General features: G+C 34.7%; 1 protein-coding gene across 23 annotated transcripts in view; it reads right to left on the bottom strand.

Moving 5' to 3' along the window:
• CDC42BPA (CDC42 binding protein kinase alpha) overlaps positions 1-20102 on the bottom strand; it is a 329433-nt gene that overhangs the window by 250720 nt on the left and 58611 nt on the right. For all 23 annotated transcript variants that reach the window (XM_082702369.1, XM_082702391.1, XM_082702387.1 and 20 more), the window contains exon 2: positions 8690-8781. In XM_082702369.1, the coding sequence (XP_082558495.1) occupies positions 8690-8781 (92 nt within the window). The remainder of the gene's footprint in view (positions 1-8689; positions 8782-20102) is intronic.

Below are 20102 nucleotides of genomic sequence, written 5' to 3'. Positions count from 1 at the left end.
CAGCGCACAGAGGATTTTGAAGGCAGTGAAACAATTCTGTGTGATATTTTAAGGATGGATATGTACCATTATACATTGGTTCAAACCCATACAATGTGAACCACCAAGAGTGACCCCCCCCAGTGTAAACTGTGGACATCAGCTGATAACACTGTGTCTGTGCAGACTCACAGACTATAGCACATGCATCACTAGAATGCAGAATGTCAATAGTAGAAGAGGCTGAGCACAAGTTGGGCTTGGGGGGATATGGGAACTCCCTGTACTTTCCACTCAAACTTGCTATAAATTTTGCCATAAAAATGTTCTAAAAAATAAATTCTACTTTTAAAAAGTCTAAGTGACTCACCATATTACCAGAATAAAAGAGCAAATCTATATGATTATTTCAGTAAATGCCCAAAAAGCATATGACAAAATTCAGCACCCATTAGAGAGGAAATTTTTTTTTAATTCTCGGCAAACCAGTAATAGAAGACAGTATCTTCAAAAGGATAAAAGGCACCTACACAAACACTGAAACACTGAGTCCTGTCTCCCAGTGCTCAGGAATAGGGTAAGGATGCCTATGCTCCTGGCATCTATTCAATAATGTACTACACGCCCAAACTAGTACAGTAAGATAAAGAAACAGAAAGTATAAAGCCTGTAAAGTAAAAAGGAAATTGTCCCTATTTTCAGATGATATGATCGTTTACAAAGAAAATCTAAGAAAGCAACAACTAAAATAACAAAAAACTATTTAAAAATAAGTGAATTTAGGAAATAATATTAGATACAAAAATCCGTGATGTATCTACATACTAGCAGCATGCTATCTGAACATAAAAAATTTTAGTGTCATCTACCATAGCACCAAAAAACATAATATATTTAGGAATACATTTAATTAAAAGAACGAACAAAACTTATATACTAAAATTATAAAACATTCTTGAGAAAAATTAAAATACACTTTAAAAAACAAAGAGAGGGGCACTTTGGTAGCTCAGTCATTGAGTATTTGACTCCTGATTTTGGCTCAGATCATGATCTCAGGGTCATGAGATCAAGCCCCACATCAGGCTCTGCACTGAGTGTGGAACCTGTTTAAGATTTTCTCTCTCCCAGGGCACCTGGATGGCTTAGTCTTTAAGCATCCGTCTTTGGCTCAGGTCATGATCCCAGAGTCCTGGGATCAGGCCCACATGGAGCTCCCTACTCAGCAGGGGAGTCTGCTATTCCCTCGCCTACTCCCCCTACTTGTCTTCCCTCTCTCACTGTGTCTCTCTCTGTCAAGTAAGTAAATAAATAATATTAAAGGAAAAAAATTCTCCCTCTGAGCCTCTGCACACCCACCCCCCTCAGCTCACACATGCTCTCCCTGTTTCTCTTTTTTTTTTTAAAAAAAAAAAAAAAAAAGGACGCCTAGATGGCTCAGTTGGTTGGATGACTGCCTTCGGCTCAGGTCATGATCCCGGAGTCCCAGGATCGAGTCCAGCATCTGGCTCCCAGCTCCACAGGGAGTCTGCTTCTCCCTCTGACCTTCTCCTTGCTCATGCTCTCTCTCACGGTCTCTCTCTCAAATCTATAAATAAAATCTTTAAAAAAAAAAAAAAAAAAAGGAAGAGAGAAATAACATTGTTTATGGACTAACTAGTAGACCCAACATTGTTAATGTGTCGGTCCTACCAAAACTAATCTATAATTGATGCAAATTCATTTTCAAAACCAGTAGGTTTTATGGAAACTGACATGGATTCTAAAATTTATGCAATAATCCAACAGTTCTGTAAGAGTTCAAACGATTTTGAAAAAGAACCTGGTAGAAGGACTTACACTCAGACTATACTACATGCCTCAACTTTACAGTATAAAGCAAAAGAAAAAAAAATCAAGATAGTGTGGAAATGGGGCACCTGGGTGGCTCAGTGGGTTAAAGCCACTGCCTTCAGCTCAGGTCATGATCTCAGGGTCCTAGGATTGAGCCCCGCATTGGGCTCTCTGCTCAGCAGGGAGCCTGCTTCCTCCTCTCTGTCTGTCTCTCTGCCTACTTGAGATCTCTGTCTGTCAAATAAATAAATAAAAATCTTTAAAAAAAAAAAAAAAGATAGTGTGGAACTGGCATAGGGAAAGACAAAGAGACCAATGAAATAGAATAGAAAGAGCAGAAAAGGTGCAGGCTTATATGGTCAACTGATGATTTTTTTTTTTTTTTAAACAAAGGTGCAGAAGTAATTCAATAGACGGAAAACAGGCTTTTCAACAAATGGTGTTAAAACAACTGGAAATCCATTGGGACATAAATTAGCCCCAATGCCTATCTGACATCATACATGAATTAATTTGAAATGGAATTGGGAAATGTGGGAAATGGATCACCAATCCAAACAGAAAAGGTAAAACTATAAAGCTTTAATGGGAAAAGCATAAATACCTTTGTGACCTGGCTATGAACAAGAATTTCTTAGAATAAAAAAAAAATAACAACAATGAGAGAAAAAATTTTCAATTATATCATTAAAATTTAAAACTTCTGCTCATAAGGAAACATTTCTTAAGAAAATTAATAGGCAAACCACACAGCCTGTGAGAAAATATTGACAAAACATGTATCTGACAAAGGACTCTTATAATATAAAATATAATGAATTCCTACAATAATGAAAATACAAATACATCAATTTTTTTAAAATGAACAAAATATTTGAACATATACTTCACAAAGAAGATAGAAGAATGGTGAATAAGCCACAAAAACACATTACTATGTTGACATACAACACAAATCCAAATAACAATGCAATTTAAGACCATGAGATACTATTACATACTCGCTAGACTAACAATGAGAATGTATTGGTGAGACCTATGGAACATGGTAGGAATATAAATTGGTACAACCAGATTAGAAAACTGCCAGTTTCTTTTAAATTTAAACATGCACCTACCATTAGCAGTGCTGTTCCAGTAATATTACCAAAGGAAAATATAAATGTATTTCCATACATACTTGTACAATAATATGCGTATCAATTTTATTCCTAATACTCAAAAACTAAAAACAGCCCAAATGCTCATCAACATAAGAATGGATAAATTGTAGTATATTAATAAAATAGTATGCTAATCAGCAACAAAAAAGGGAATATTCATACATTCAATCACAACAATGGATCTCACAGACATATTCTGAGCAAAAGAAATTGTACCCTGAAAAGTACATATGGTAGGATTCCATTTACATGAAATTTTCAAAAACCCAAAACTAAGCCACAGTTATAATTTAGAACAGTGGTTGCCACTTCTTAGGGAGATGGAAAAGTTCTATATCTTCAATAAGAGTGAATCTATTTGTCAAAACTCACATCATAAATACACACAATACGTGTATTTCAACACATAAAATTTACCTCAAAAGAGAGAGACCATCAAAAAAAAGAAAAAAGCAAAAAGAAATCACACTCCCAGATGGCTTAACTAGTTTCCAAGAAATAATAATCTTACACAAACTTTCAAAAACTGAGAAACCAAGAACGCTTCCCAAATTGTTCTACGACCTAAGCATATCATTCCAGAATATTAAAAAAATTAATAGAATAGGTAAATTAAAAGCCAATCTTTCTCATACATGTAAACAAAAACTGCTAAACAAAATATAAGCAAATTAAACCAAACTATATATATTAAAATGATACACAGAGCTGGATTTATATACTAATGTAATATTGGTACATTCAAAAACTAACCAATATAATCCCCGCAGTAACCAAATATAGAAGTTAAATCATATCAACAAAACACATATAGAAAAACTTTTGATAAAGGTTAACTTCTATGCATGGGAAAAACTCTAAACAGACTAGGACTAGAAGGAAAACTACCTTAGCCTAAAAAAGAATAACAATACAAACAAAAACTCTGCAGCAAACTTCAAATGCAATAGTAGAATACTGAGTACTTCACTCTAAAATCACAAACCAGACAAAAATTCAATTTTCACCACTTGAATTCAACATTTTATGGAAGATCCTCTCCATTGCAGTAATATATGAAAAAGAAATAAAAGGCATAAAGTTCAGAAAGAAAAAAAAAACGGTCATTATTTGGAAATACAATTATGAAAAATTCAAAAACTTACATATTAATAATCTAGAATAAGTGACTATATCAAGATTCTTAAATACAGTATGAATATACAAAAATCAATTGCATTTCTATTCTAGTACAAAGTTAGAAAACAATTCTCTTAAAGCTCATCTGAAAACATCAAACACTCATAAATGTATAAAACCTACAAAGAATAAAATGAGCCTTGACTTATACCTCAAGAAACACAAAATTATAAATCTGATGGAAAACAGTCTAAAATATAAAATTTTTTTTTAAGATTATAGACTTTAGCATGGGAAAATATCCTCATGACCTTGGAAGTTTTAAAAAAAACTTCTTTAAAGGAACACAAAAGGACTAACAATAAAGAAATTTTATTAACTGGAGTTTACTAAATCTAAAAACTTCTCTTCAATAAAAGATCCATATGGAGAGGGAAAAGCCAAGACACAGAAAGGAAGAGATATTTTATTTAATACACACATATACACACATTATCTCCAATAAAGCACCTATACCCAGAATATACCAGTAAGTCAGACAACCCACTCTCAATCCGCCACCCACTCCCAATCTAACATCAGAATATGCACTTCACACACACACACACAAAATCTAAGGTATTTACAGTGATATGAAAACGGGTATAAGTTAAAAACTTAAGAGAAAATATAAAATGAAATTGTAATCCAATATTACTACTCACCCTCCCAAAAAATTGCTAAAATTTTAAAAACAAATAAATAACCAAGTACTGGTGAGGTTGTGAGCAACTGGAACCTTCTCTGTTGGTGGGTTTTTTGGTAAAAATCAGCAAACTAGTAACCACTTGGGAAATTTTCTGGCATTATCGACCAAAGCTAAACAGACCTATCCGATCACCCAGCAATTCCACTCCTAAGTTTATATGAAACACAAATGAGTGTCTCTGTCTCCCAAAAGACATGTAAAAGAATGTTCATAGCAACATTAACATGGCCAAAAACTATAAACAACTTGAATACCCACCAACATTAGTATGAATAAATATCTTGTGGTGTATTTATACAAAGGAATACTGTGAACTAATACAAAGATGAATCACACATGTTGAGCAAAAAGCCAGAAACAAGAGTATGTATTATATAATTCCATTAATAAATAATTCAAAAACAGGCAAAATAAATCAACAGTGATAAAGTCAGCATAAATAATTAATATGGAGGTGCTTACTCACAGAAAGGAGGCAGTGGGTACCTATTGTACGTAATGGTTACATAAGTACATGCAAATGTAAAAATCCATTGAGTCAGGTGTGCACAGAACTCAATTTTTTAAAAAGCTTAAGACCTCAAAATAAATGTATTTTCAGACAAATAAAAGCAGACAGTTTATCATCAGACAGGATGAAATAATTAAAGGAATTTTTAAGTCAAAATGTTATCAAAGGGAAGTCTGTGACTATAAAAAGCAAGAGAAAAATGTGAATATATGAGCACATCTAAAAAAACAGAGCCAGTAGTTTTGGAGGTTTTAAATATATGTACTACTGAAGACATAACAGCAATGACCCAAAAAAAGGTTTAAGTCAGATAAATCAGAATTAGCAAAATACAAATTTGCCAGGACTACGTATGGCAATCTCTAGAGAAACCAAATGAAAAGTTAAACTAAGAAATTAATAAATGAGGGAGAGAATAATTTAAAATACTCCATTACCAGGAATTAAACATGTAATACAGAATGGGCAAGATAAATAGAAAACAAATAGTAATAAATAATTCCATTACATATAGTCAAATGACTATACACTTCAATTAAAAGATGAGATTATCAGACTGGATTAAAAAATAAAAACTGGGGGACCTGGCTGGCTCAGTCAGTAGGGAATGTGATTCTTAATAAGTAAATAAAATCTTAAAAAAAAAAAAAAAGCAAAAACAAAAACAAAGGGGAGTCTGGATGGCTCTGTGGGTTAAGCCTCTGCCTTTGGCTCAGGTCATGATGTCAGGGTCCTGGGACCAAGCCCCACATGGGGCTCTCTGCTCAGCAGGGAGCCTGCTTCCCCCTCTCTCTCTGCCTGCCTCCCTGTCTACTTGTGATCTGTCAAATAAGTAAATAAAATCTTAAAAAACAAAGTAGAGAATGTGATTCTTGATCTTGGGGGTCATGAGTTCAAGCCCTAAGCTGGGGGTAGAGTTCCCTTAAAAAAACAAACAAACAAACAAACAAACCAAACCTGTATTCTACTGAACAGTAAACATACCATAAGATTATAGAAAGCTAAAACTCTAAGCATGGAATAAGATATTTAATGAAAATACAAATAAAAAGACCTAGAATCATTCTAGTCACATCAAATTAAGGAAAATTTCAAAAAGCATTATTTAGAGACAACAAGGATCATTCTATTATGATTAAAAGAGTTAATCACCAGGAAGATACAATAACTTTATATTTGTTATCAGTGAAAAATAAAAGAAATAAAGACTAAACAAATCCTCTATCAGGAAACGACAAATCAAGCAGAGAAAATAAAGTAAGGATGTGGAAGATTTGAACAAGGTGAATGATTTTAACCTAATATTTATATAACAATGCATGGCAAATTTCAAAGGACTGAAATCATGCACAGAGACTGTTACGGAATTACACTGCAACTCAGTAATGGAAATACACTTAGAAAACCCTCCAAGTATTTAGAAACTGACCAACAAACTTCTAAGTTAATAGAAAAAAAAAAGAAAACACAATGGAAATTTGAAATCACATTAGAAATCACACTGTATTTTGAGCAAAATAACAAAGAAAATATGACATATCAAAACTTATCAGCTGTAGATAAAGCTGTCTAGAGGAAATTGTATAGCCTTAAACACACATTTGAAAAAAAGGGCTAGACACCAATGCTCTAATTATCTGTCTCTAAAAGTTATAAAAAGAATAGCAACTTAAAACAAAAGAAAGTACAGCCCACTTCTCCCTCTACCCTTACCCTGCTGATGCTCCCGCGAAAGGAAAAGAAGGAAAAGAAAAAAGGGGCACCTGGGTGGCTCAGTTGGTTAAGCGTCTGCCTTCTACTCTCTCTCTAATAAATGAATAAAATCTTAAGAGAAAAAAAACAAAGAGAATAAAAGGAAGAAAATATTAAAAGCAGCAATTACTGAAACAAATATACAATAGAAAAATTCAAAAGGCAAAGGTTAATTCATTGAAAAAATAAAACTGATAAAGTTCTAGCATGAAAAATGAAAAAATGAGAGGTAAAAATAATAAGTATAGTAATAACTGTGAAAAATCAGATGACATGGGTGAACTTAGCAAAACTAACATATAGAGAGAAAATCCAATCTGATTTCCTCTAAAGAAATTAAAACTGTCTTATTGGCAAGCTCCAGGCCCAATGGTTTCACAAGTGGAATCTTCTACACATTTAAGGAAGAAATAATAACAATCTTCCCAAACTCTTCCAGAGAACAGTAAGAGAGGCCAGCATAACCAAAATACCAAAATCTGATTGGTATTTTATTTTGTTACTATTTTTTTAAGATTTTATTTATTTGACAGACAAAGATCACAAACAGGCAAAGAGGCAGGCAGAGAGAGAGGAGGAAGCAGACTCTCCGCTGAGCAGAGAGCCTGATGTGGGGCTCGATCCCAGGACCCTGGGATCATGACCTGAGCCGAAGGCAGAGGCTTTAACCCACTGAGCCACCCAGGCGCCCCTGATTGGTATTTTAAGTAGGAAAATTACAAGCCAGTTTCTCTCCAAGAATCTGAACACAGACACACACACACACACACACACACACACACACACGCACACAGAGTAAGCTAAGTACAATGAGACATGAAGATAATACAAGGTTGGGCTTATCTTAGAAATGCAAGGTTAGTTTAACATTTGAAACTAAATCGTTGTAATTCAACACATTAACAGAGTAAAGGAGAAAAGCCTTAAGTGTCTTAAAAGATGCTGATAAAACATTTTCTTAAAATCCAACACAATTCATAATTGAAAAGTAAAATCAACTGGGTTGCTAGGTATGAAGGCAAACAAAACTCCATGATATTTCTAATTACTAGCAAATAAACAACTAGAAAATGAAATTTAACAATTCTAATTAAAATAACAAAGAATACCACATTCCTTTATCAACTGGCTGATTCAGTATCATTAAGTATCAATTATCTACAAATTAATCTCCTATTTCAGGGCAATCCTAATCAAAATTCAAGTAGATGTATGGGTGTGGATTTTTAAGAGTATTTCCGAAACTGAAACATTCAGTGTAAAATTTTATGAAAATATCAAGGGCCAAGAACAGAGGAGGAGAGGAAGGAAGCTGGAGGAATTACAGTATCAGATATTGAGACTTCTTAATCTAGAGTATGTAAGACTGTGGTACCGGCACAAGGAAACTTCCACTGACATGTGAAGAAAAACATCTTGGAAAAAAATTCCATGTAGAAATATTTCATCCAAACACTAATATATTTTCTGATTGATCATATAATGATAGCAAGGACATCATATTTCAGTTAACTTCTCTCATAAACTGTATAAAATTTTTTCCACAACAATTAGCAGAACTTTAATAAAAACTTTATCTCTTACCTCTCCAAAAGCTCCTCGACCTATCACCTTCAGTATCTCAAAGTCTTCTCTGTGTAGGCGCATCTGTTTCACTTTAGAAGTAAATGGTTTGGCTGAAACAAAAGAACATCAATTACTTAAATTAGGTATATACATAATGGCATTTCTTAAGCAATAAACATTCAAATGATAATTAAGAATGAAGTCAAAATACCTCATAATCCCATCAAACTATATTAAGAAGAAATACATTTAATTTCCATAAGAAAACAATTTCCTTTATTTCTTGCATGTGAATTACATTTTTTGTGATAAACATACTTTTAAACACCTAATAACCTAAGAAATAATGCAAAGAAAGAGCAATGTACGAAGGAGGTCAATTCATTTTCACGTAGAATTCTAACACTCAATGCTAGACATATTATTTTAACAACAAATGTCCAAGAAGTAAAAGCAAATTTCATGGAAGGAGTTTCAGCAATTCCAACCACGTAAATTCAGATTTCTTTCACACTCATTCATGTATATACCCTTTTAACACCATTAGCAAGAGTCTACACTATATAAAACATGGTGGCACTCACTGGAGTTTGAACAATTATCAGTACAGTATGATACCTTCCTTCTTCAGCAAGTTCTAAGTCTTCAGGGCAGACAGACAGTAGACACACATACAAAATTTAACAGTGGGATGAAACTTCTAAGAGAGGTAAATATAAAGTGCTTCAAGATAGGTGAGAATGGAACACTAATACTTTACAGATGACATAACACAGAACTGCACCTTGAGGACTTAGTAGAACTCTGCTACTTTCCCTGGGTTTGCAGTGTAGACATTCCAGACACAGGGAGCAATATAAGCAAATGCAGAGAGGCAAGAAAATGACCATGAGGTGATAACAATAAATATTCCACTGCTGTTACAGAATTTTGAGAAAAAAGGCAAAGAAAATGGACCCAGAAAGTGGAAAATGTAATTGGCCTTGAATACCATACAAGGAATTCAGACACCCTATTAATAATAGCTGATAAACTGACATTTTTAAAAAATCTTAAAATCAATGTATGTTCTGCTGTCTCTAAGAGAAATGTCAACCTGTCTTCCTTTCCTCCCTTCATGTCCCTCTTCGGTCTCACAAAAAAAGGAGTAATATGATTAAAGGGTCTATAGATACAGGTCTCGTCCCATTCCCTCCGTGGGGCAAGAGTAATATTTATTTGAGCATTAGGAGAGTGAAACAGACAAGGCAGTCCTTACAAATTGATTTGTTCTGAAGGTATTTAGCCCTACTAGTTAGAAAAGAAGGGGGGCGCCTGGGTGGCTCAGTGGGTTAAAGCTTCTGCCTTAGGCTCAGGTCATGATCCCTGTGTCCTGGGATCAAGCCCCATATCGGGCTCTCTGCTCAGCAGGGAGCCTGCTTCCTCCTCTCTCTCTCTCTCTGCCTACTTGATGTCTCTCTGTCAAATAAATAAATAAATAAATAATCTTAAAAAAAAAAAAAAAAAAGAAGAAGGTTATTCCACACTGCATATCTCAGTCTAGTAGAGACTTCTGTGGTGTTTTAGATAATAAGGAAAGGAAATAGAGGTTGGCTATTTGGAATTCACACAAGTAAGAAGATGATCAAAGGAATATCAAATTTGAATGACGGTATGGAGGAGCTCATCCTAGGAAAAAGGAAACACACAAAATAATGGCACCAAATGAAGTGAACACTTCGAAAAAATTACTAAGGCACCTTGGTTTTTGAACAAACCAGACTAGACAAATTGGTGAGACTATGGCCACTGTGTACCAGTCAGGGTTCCAAATGGAAATATATCATAACTGGCGGAAAGTTTATTGACAAATAGACTATCTGCAAAGTTATAGGTGGGACATAAGGGAACCACAAGGAAGATTAGTCATCTATCCATCTAGGAGTAATCTGAGGCTGTGTCCCTCCCTTTCCCAGCTTCTGTATCAGCGTTTCAGAAATACATGGTTAAGGTGAGTAGGTACAGAATATATAAAATAAAAATAAAGACGTGGAGTCAGCCAGTATGAGTCTAGTGCTGGTCCAGTTGCCAGCTACAGCTAAAACACATCACACAGCAGCCTACAACATAACATTTAGCAGTTCTTTAAATACAGCTTCTACCTCACTTTATATTCCTCCTACCTCAAGACTTCCAAATAACCTGAACCCAAATAAAGTATATGCTCCATAATTTTGTCTCATTACCGACCCTAAATCCAAAAACAGCATTTCATCACAGACAACTACAGTTATTTGTAATTTAGAGTAATTCTACATATACCTTCTTTTAGGTAACATCCTACTTAGCTAAAAAGTCAAAAATGGAGCATTTTCAAACACCTGAAACACTACTGCAGAACAGGAAAAGAAAAAAGTTTTTTAATTTAAATTCTATTAGCCAACATATAGTACATCATTAGTTTTTGATGGGGTATTCAATGATTCAAAGAAACTATTTTTTATAAACATATATTTTTATCCCCAGGGGTACAGGTCTGTGAGGGGGGTTGGGAGAAAGGGGTGGGAAGAAACTATTTTTTAAAACTAAATGAAATTCTCTCTATAAATGAAATTTATACAATTCAGGTACATAAACGGTTGCTAAAATGATCTTTTAGGAAAGATACAAAGGATGATAGTATGCCAAAAGAAAAAATCATTTTTCCATACAGTAGCATATTCCCTGAAAGCACTACAAATGAGTACGGCACAATTATGTGTAATTAGGATTTTATGAGTTTTCCAAGTTTTATGGGAGACTTCAAACAATCCTATCTATTCTTTATTTTCTGAAACCTGCTGGTAAAAATCCCATTTCTTTGGCACTGCAAAAGTATTCTATTTTAGACATTCAAAAATGAGTTAAGCCACAAATTTCTTCTGAAGGCTCATAGTTTTACTAATCATTTACTCAATTCACTCACAAAGTACATTCTAATACCTGTGCTGTATGCCAGCCATTTTATAAGACGCTAGAGATACAAAAGATAAATAGTCCCTGTCCTCAAGTAAACAAATTGTGCAATAAGTGTTACTTTTCCATTTAAAATGTTCCATGTGAATACAAATGGCTAATAAACAGAAAATGGCACTCACAAGAAATCAGAGAAATGCAAACAAACAAACTAGAAATATTCTATTACTTACCAATCAAATGCGCACCACCACCAACTCCCCCCAACCCCCCGCAAAAAGAAAAAAAAAGTGAAACCACCAAGTGTTTGTGGGTGTTTGAATTATGAATAACAGGTATTCTCATACACAGCTGATATGACTTAATTACAATCTCCATGAAGAGGATTTGGTTTCCTATTTCACTCTTTCAATTTAGTATATTACTTAAGATTTTTAAAAGTTAAAACATCTTTATATACCTTGATATAAATCATACTTGGTTGTAATGAATTTATTTAATACACAGATGTCATTGCTTTGCTTGTAAAATTTTACATCTGTGTTCATAAACAATGTTGATCTACAATTATCTTTTTTTCTATACTGTCTTCATCTGGTTTGGGACCAATGATCAATAAACCTCATTAAGTATGTTTAAGTAGCTTTCTCTCCTTTTTCAGTGTCTACACAAAATACAGTTTGTTTAAAGATCTCAAGGTGATAAACAAAACCAGAAAACTTTTAGAAGATGAAAGTAGAGGGGCGCCTGCGTGGCTCAGTCGTTGAGAATCTGCCGTCAGTAGAGAGCCTGCTTCTCACTCTGCCTACTCTCTCCCTGCTTGTGCTCACATTCTTACTCTCTCTGACAAATAAATAAATAAAAATATTAAAAAAAAAAAAAAACAAAGAGAAGATGAAAGCGGAGACTCTGACTATAAGGTCTGATAAAACATGTTAATGAAAACATCTTTCCAGTGGACTTTTAATAGCTGACTTTCATATTATTGTTATTTTCATATTTTCTATTTCTTCTTGTGACAACTATGTTATACTTTTCTACAAATTCATATGTTGCACTGAAATTTTCAAATTTACTGGGATAAAGTAAAATAATTTTCTTTTGTCTTTTTTTTAAGGAACATAACAATTTTTTTTATTTTTGTGCCCTTTTAAAACTATGCTAATACTGTATATTTGTATCTTTTTTTATTGTTTTTCCTTATGAATACGTCTGGAAGTTTGCATATTTTACAGTAATTCTTCCAAATACATAATATTTAGATTTGCTGGCCCTCCATAAAATTCTGTGAGTTTTTTCTTGTTTTAGTAGGTTCTTCCCCAAATTTATGCAAAATTTCAGAAAAAGTAGAAGCTACTATTAACCCGTCCCCTCCCATGAAATAACTAAGTTAGATATATTAATAATAAGCAAAAGAGATATTAGGGGGAAATGCATTAGTAGACTAAGGATTTAAAGGAGCCATACATAGAGCTTAAAAAGTGGGGGGGTGGATAACCAGAACATAATGATTCTAAACATGTATGGACCAAACAACATAACCTCAAAATACGTAAAGCTAAACTGACAGACATAAAAGAAGAAACAAACTCACCTTCATGTATTTTACTGTAACTCTCAGTAATTGATAACCCAAAAGACAAAAAAAAAAAAAAAAGAGCACCATGCATGTAATGCCCCACCTATGAGTTGGAGAATATCATTTAAAAAACAATTTTTTAAGATTTTATTTGTTTATTTGACAGACAGAGATCACAAGTAGACAGGCAGGCAGAGAGAGAGAGAGGGAAGCAGGCTCCCCGCTGAGCAGAGAGCCCAATGCGGGACTCGATCCCAGGATCCTGGGATCACGACCCGAGCCAAAGGCAGCGGCTTAACCCACTGAGCCACCCAGGCGCCCCGAGAATATCATTTAAAAACATACACACAGAACTTCTACAAATTTTGACAACATGCCAAGACATAAAGCTGCCTCCAAAAAATGCCAAAGTACTGAGAACATAAAAACCAAATTATATGAGTATAATACAATTAGAAATCAATAACAGGTTACCAGAAAAAACCATAAGCTCTGATATCCTAAACCAATATTAAGGAAGAAATTAATAAAAATTAGAAAATACTCAGAACTACACAGTAATAATAAAATACTATATAACAAAAGCAGACTAAACTAGTATATACTGGGGCAGGGGGGAACTCTCAGTATTTACACGGGTAAAGAACAACTTAAAAATTAAGGTATTAAAGAGACCATGAAGTATTAGACCAAAAAAATAAATTCAAAGTAGAAGAAAATAAATAAAAGGGCAAAATAAATAAAATTAATTAATTTGAAAATAAGCATAGAATACAAAGGCTCAACAAGGCCAAAGGACAGTTTGTTGAAAAAAAAAACTAATAAAAACAGAAAAATCTATACTGGGAATGAGAAACTGAACAAAAGTTCAGATGCTGCTGAGACTAAATGGTTGGTAAGAGAATATCATTAAAAGCTTATGCCAATAAATTGGAAAATAGAGAAATAAACAAATTCCTAGAATGAGTAACTGTGTTTTTAAAATTAAAAATATGAACTAACTAATAAGCTGAATCACTAGTGTAAAAATCTTCCACAACAAAAGACCAATCCTGAAGAGCATTACCTCCAAATTCAACTAAACACTTTAAGAGGTAATTCCAATTTTAATGAAATTTTCCAAATAATAAATCAAGAGGGAAAGCTAACCCATTTCATCAAAAATACAGATGCAAAAGGTCTCATCAAATTATCAACTAATCTAGCAATTTATAAATAAAATAACATGACCAAGTTGGGTTTATCCCAAGAATGCAAAGTTGTTTTAATATTAGAAACTGATTAATGTGATTTAGCACATAAACAAATGGGAAAAAAATTCAATATTTTAAGAAATATTTCTGGGACGCCTGGGTGGCTCAGTTGGTTAAGCGGCTGCCTTCAGCTCAGGTCATGATCCCAGTGTCCTGGGATCGAGCCCCACATTGGGCTCCTTGCTCAGCCGGGAGCCTGCTTTCCCTCTGCCTCTGCCTACCACTCTGTCTGCCTGTGCTCACGCTCTCTAACAAATAAATAAATAAAATATTTAAAGAAAGAAAGGAATATTTCTATATACAAACACAGATCAATAAAATTATACAAGCATTCATGCGATTTTTAAAAAACTACACCTTTTTTAGCAATTTTTAAAAATTTCCTTTTCAGTGTTCCAGAACTCATTGTTTATGCACCACACCCAGTGATCCATGCAATACGTGCCCTCCTTAATACCCACCACCAGGCTCACCCTCCCTACTCCCTCCCCTCCAAAACTCTCAGTTTATTTCTTAGAGTCCACCATCTCTCATGGTTCATCTCTCCCTCCAATTTCCCCCAACTCACCTCTCCTCTCCATCTCCCCATGTCCTCCATGTTATTCCTTATGCTCCACAAGTAAGTGAAACCATGATAATTGACTCTCTCTGCTTGACTTATTTCACTCAGCATATCAGCATAATCTCCTCCAGTCCCATCCATGTTGATACAAAAGTTGGGTATTCATCCTTTCTGATGGAGGCATAACACTCCATAGTATATATGGACCACATCTTCTTTATCCATTCGTCTATTGAAGGGCATCTTGGTTCTTTCCACTAGTTTGGCAACTATGGCCATTACTGCTATGAACACTGGGGTACATATGGCCCTTCTTTTCACTGTATCTGTATCTTTGGGGTAAACACCCAATAGTGCAATTGCAGGGTCATAGGGAAGTTCTACTTTTAATTTCTTAAGGAATCTCCACACTGTTTTCCAAAGTAATTGCACCAACTTGCAATCCCACCAACAGTGTAAGAGGGTTATCCTTTCTCCACATCCTCTTCAATGCATGTTGTTTTCGGTCTTGTTAATTTTGGCCATTCTAACTGATATAGGGTGGTATCACAATGTGGTTTTGATTTGAATCTCCCTGATGGCTAATGATGATGAACTTGAAATGGGTAAAAGACCTCAACATGAGGCAGGAATCCATCAGAATCCTAGAGGAGAACATAGGCAGTAACCTCTTTAACACTGGCGACAGCAGTTTCTTTCAAGGTAGGTCTCCAAAGGCAAAGGAGACAAAAGCAAAAATGAACTTTTAGGACTTCATCAAGATCAGAAGCTTCTGGGGGCACCTGGGTGGCTCAGTGGGTTAAGGCCTCTGCCTTCTGCTCAGGTCATGATTCCAGGGTCCTGGGTTCGAGCCCCACGTCGGGCTCTCTGCTCAGCTCTCTGCTCATCCTCCTCTCTCTGCCTCCTCTCTCTGCCTGCCTCTCTGCCTACTATGATCTCTGTCAAATAAATAAATAAAACCTTAAAAAAAAATCAGAAGCTTCTGCACAGCAAAGGAAACAGTCAACAAAATGAAGAGGCAACCCACAGAATGGGAGAAGATATTCGCAAATGACAGTACAGACAAAGGGCTGATATCCAAGATATACAAAGAACTCCTCAAACTCAACACACACAAAACAGATAATCACATCAAAAAATGGGCAGAGACATGAAAGAGACTTCTCCAAAGAAGACATACAAATGGCTAACAGACACATGAAAAAATGTTCATCATCATTAGCCATCAGGGAGATTCAAATAAAAACTACACTTTAAACAAAAGAGAAACAAAAGAAACTTCCATGGCCTGATAACTGATAGCTACAACAGCAGCAGCAGAATAGCAAACTTAACACTTTAAAGAAAAATGTTAAAAATATTCTCCTTAAAATCAAGAGGCAAATAAGGACATCTTCTATTAAAACTATCATTATCATTATTATCACTCCTACTAAACAGTTTAATAATGATACAGTCAGTGCAGTAAGAAAAGAAATAATAAAAATAAGGATTGAAAAGGAAGAAAACTGTTATTATGCACAGATGATGTAATTACCTACATAGAAAACCCCACAAGCAAATCAAAACCACAGTGAGATACCACTCCACACCTGGCAGAGTGGCTACTATTAAAAAGAGAAGAAGTAACAAGTATTGGTAAAGATGTGGAGAAAAGGAACCCTTGTGCACTGTTGGTGGAAGTGCAAATTAGTGCAACAGCTTTGGAAAATATGTAGGTTCCTCAAAAAATTAAAAATAGAAATACTATATGATCCAGTAACTCCATTACTATTTATCCACAGAACATAAAAACACTAATTCAAAAAGATATATGCATCCCTATGCTAACTGCAGCATTATTTACAATAGCTAAGATATGAAAGTAACCCAAGTGTCCACTGACAGATGAATGGATAATGATGTGGTGTGTGTGTGTGTGTGTGTGTGTGTGTGTGTGTATGTATCTGTCTGTGTGAGAGAGAGAGACGGGGTGGGGGGGAGAGAGAATATTACACAGCCATAAAAAGGATAAACTCTTGCTATGTGTAAAAACATGAATGAACCTGCATGAAGGTTCCTCAAAATGTTGAAAATAGAACTGCCCTATGACCCAGCAATTGCACTATTGGGTATTTGCCCTAAAGATACAAACGTAGTGATCCAAAGGGGCACGTGCACCTGAATGTTTATAGCAGCAATGTCCACAATAGCCAAACTATGGAAAGAACCTAGATGTCCATCAACAGATGAATGGATAAAGAAGATGTGGTATATATACACAATGGAATACTATGCAGCCATCAAAAGAAATGAAATCTTGCTATTTGCGACAACATAGATGGAACTAGAGCGTATCATGCTTAGCGAAATAAGTCAAGCAGAGAAAGACAACTATCATATGATCTCCCTGATATGAGGAAGTGGTGATGCAACATGGGGGCTTAAGTGGGTAGGAGAAGAATCAATGAAACAAGATGGGATTGGGAGGGAGACAAACCATAAGTGACTCTTAATCTCACAAAACAAACTGAGGGTTGCTGGGGGGAGGGGGTTTGGGAGAAGGGGATGGGATTATGGACATCGGGGAGGGTATGTGCTTTGGTGAGTGCTGTGAAGTGTGTAAACCTGGTGATTCACAGACCTGTACCCCTGGGCTTAAAAATATATGTTTATAAAAAATTAAAAATTATAAAATTAAAAAAAAAACATGAATGAGCCTAGTGGGTACTATGCTAGGTGAAATAAGTCAGAGAAAGACAAATAGAAAATTATTTCACTCATACATGGAATCAAAAAACAAAACAAATGAATAAACAAACAAAAAGCAAAATCTGACCTGTAAATACAGAGAACAAACTGATCATTACCAGTGGGGAAGGGAGTGGGGGATGGTGAAGATCGGTGAAGGGGAGCAAAGATACAACTTACAGCTATGGAATCAGTAAGTTATGGGAATAAAAGACACAACATAGCAAATATAGCCAATGATAATTTAATAGTGTTCTATGGTGACAAATGACAGCTACACTTATGGTGAACCCAGCATAACATGAAGAGAAGTTGAATCAGCAAGTTGTCACCTGAAACAAATGTTAACATTTGTGTCAACTACACTAAAAAAAATTTCTTAAGAAATTTATGTATTAAAATTCATCTTCGATAAAAATGTGCTTCAAAATGAAATAATGTATAGATAGATAATATTCTTTAGTGAATTCTCTACTCTGAATGCAAATAAATTATTTCAAATACATAACCACCCTCGGGAAAAACAAAAAACAAAAAACAAAACACTCTCTGAATTACAGAGAACCGACTGGTAGTTGCCAGGAGTGGATGAGAGGATGGGCAAAATAGGTGAAGGAGATTAAGAGGCACAAACTTCCAGTTATAAAATAAGTACATCATGGAGATGAAAAGTACAGCACAAGGGGAAAAACCCACAAAAAAAGCAATATGCCTCATGCCTGCAATGACTGAATCAAGCAAGGTGCTGGATAGAAATATTATGCAGAACTCAATTTCATTCCTATACATCAAAAACATTTTTGTGAAATTATCTAGAAAGATATTTATGATGGCACTTTTAAAAGGACCTATCAATAAACCTACCAAAAGATGTATATACTATACTACAAATATATACTACATTACTTCCCTTAATATACTACAAATACACTACAAATAGTTAATATACTACAAATATATATACTTAATATACTATAAATACTTGCTGGAAAATGTTCAAGTCCCAAACAAAAAGTAGTTGGACAGAAGGGCACAGTATCGTTAAAAGGTCAATTCACCCCAAAATATTTGCAATTTAATGTAATTACAATCAAAATCCAACTCGGGGTTTTCATGAACCTGACAAGCGAGTTCTAAAATTTACAAGGATGAATGAAGAAACCAAGAATAATCAAGATACTTTTGACAAAAACAAAAACAAAAAACATGATAGAAAAAGGACGAAGACTTGCTCTATTAACAAACCAAGACTTATAATAAAACTAGGGTAATTAAAATAGTATGTGTTGGCAAGAAGATGGGCAAACTGGCCAAACAGAGAGCCCAGAAGCAACTCATACACATATGGATATAATTTATAATAGTACTGGCACAGTACAATGGTGGGAAAAGAATGGACTATTTAACACATGACAATGGTTATATTCAGGAAAGGAATGCAATTGGAATAGTATTTCACACAATATACAAAGTCATTCCAGGTTGTTTACAAGACAATATACAGGACACTAGGACTTTGGGTTGGAGAAGAATTTTTTAACAAAGATAAAGTATAGTTTATTTTAAAAATTAACAAATTTGACAATTAATAATTTTTTAATCTGGGCACATGCCTGGCACAATCAGGTAAGAGTCCAGCTCTTGCTTTCAGCTCAAGTTGTGATCTCAGCTTCATGAGACCAAGCCCCAAGTCAGGCTCCAAGGTCAGCAGAGAGTCTGCTTAAGACTCCTCTCCCTCTGCCCTTTCCCATCCGTGCTCACACATGTGCTCCCTTTTTCTCTCACTCAAAATAAATAAACCTTTAAGAAAAATTTTTTTCATCAAAAGTCACCATAAAAGCAAGACACTAACTAGAAGTAATTTAACCGTGACACATATAACTGGAAATGGATTGGTAACCATATCACTCAGTGTCAATTACACAAAGAGCTGCCAATTACAGACCCCAAAAGAAAAATCATTAGCTGTCAGTTACAGACCCCAAAAGAAAAACTTGAGAAAGAAATCATGAATCATAGGCCCCAACAGGAATAGATAAGTACTGTATCTCTTACATGCCCATCTACCAATTTATTTAAAAGAAACAAACCACTTGTTATGATGAGCGCTGTGTTGTATTTAAGTGACGAATCACTAAATTCTACTCTAAAAACCAATATTGTACCGTATGTTAACTAACTAGAATTTCAATAAAAATTTAAAAATGAAAAAAATAAGTAAAACAAACCAATTGAAAAATTGTGTACTTCTCTATGAAATACACAATTTTTCAATTGGTTTGTTTCCAATGGCCCATAAATATATCAACAGACAGCCAACTCAATAGCAACTGAACAACTGTACCTAAAACCACGATGAGCTACAATTTCACA

Source organism: Mustela nivalis, assembly GCF_964662115.1.
Source record: "Mustela nivalis genome assembly, chromosome: 16".
Lineage (NCBI taxonomy): Eukaryota > Metazoa > Chordata > Mammalia > Carnivora > Mustelidae > Mustela > Mustela nivalis.
The sequence above is the reverse complement of the archived record's forward strand: the minus strand, read 5'-3'. Positions and strand labels throughout refer to the sequence as shown.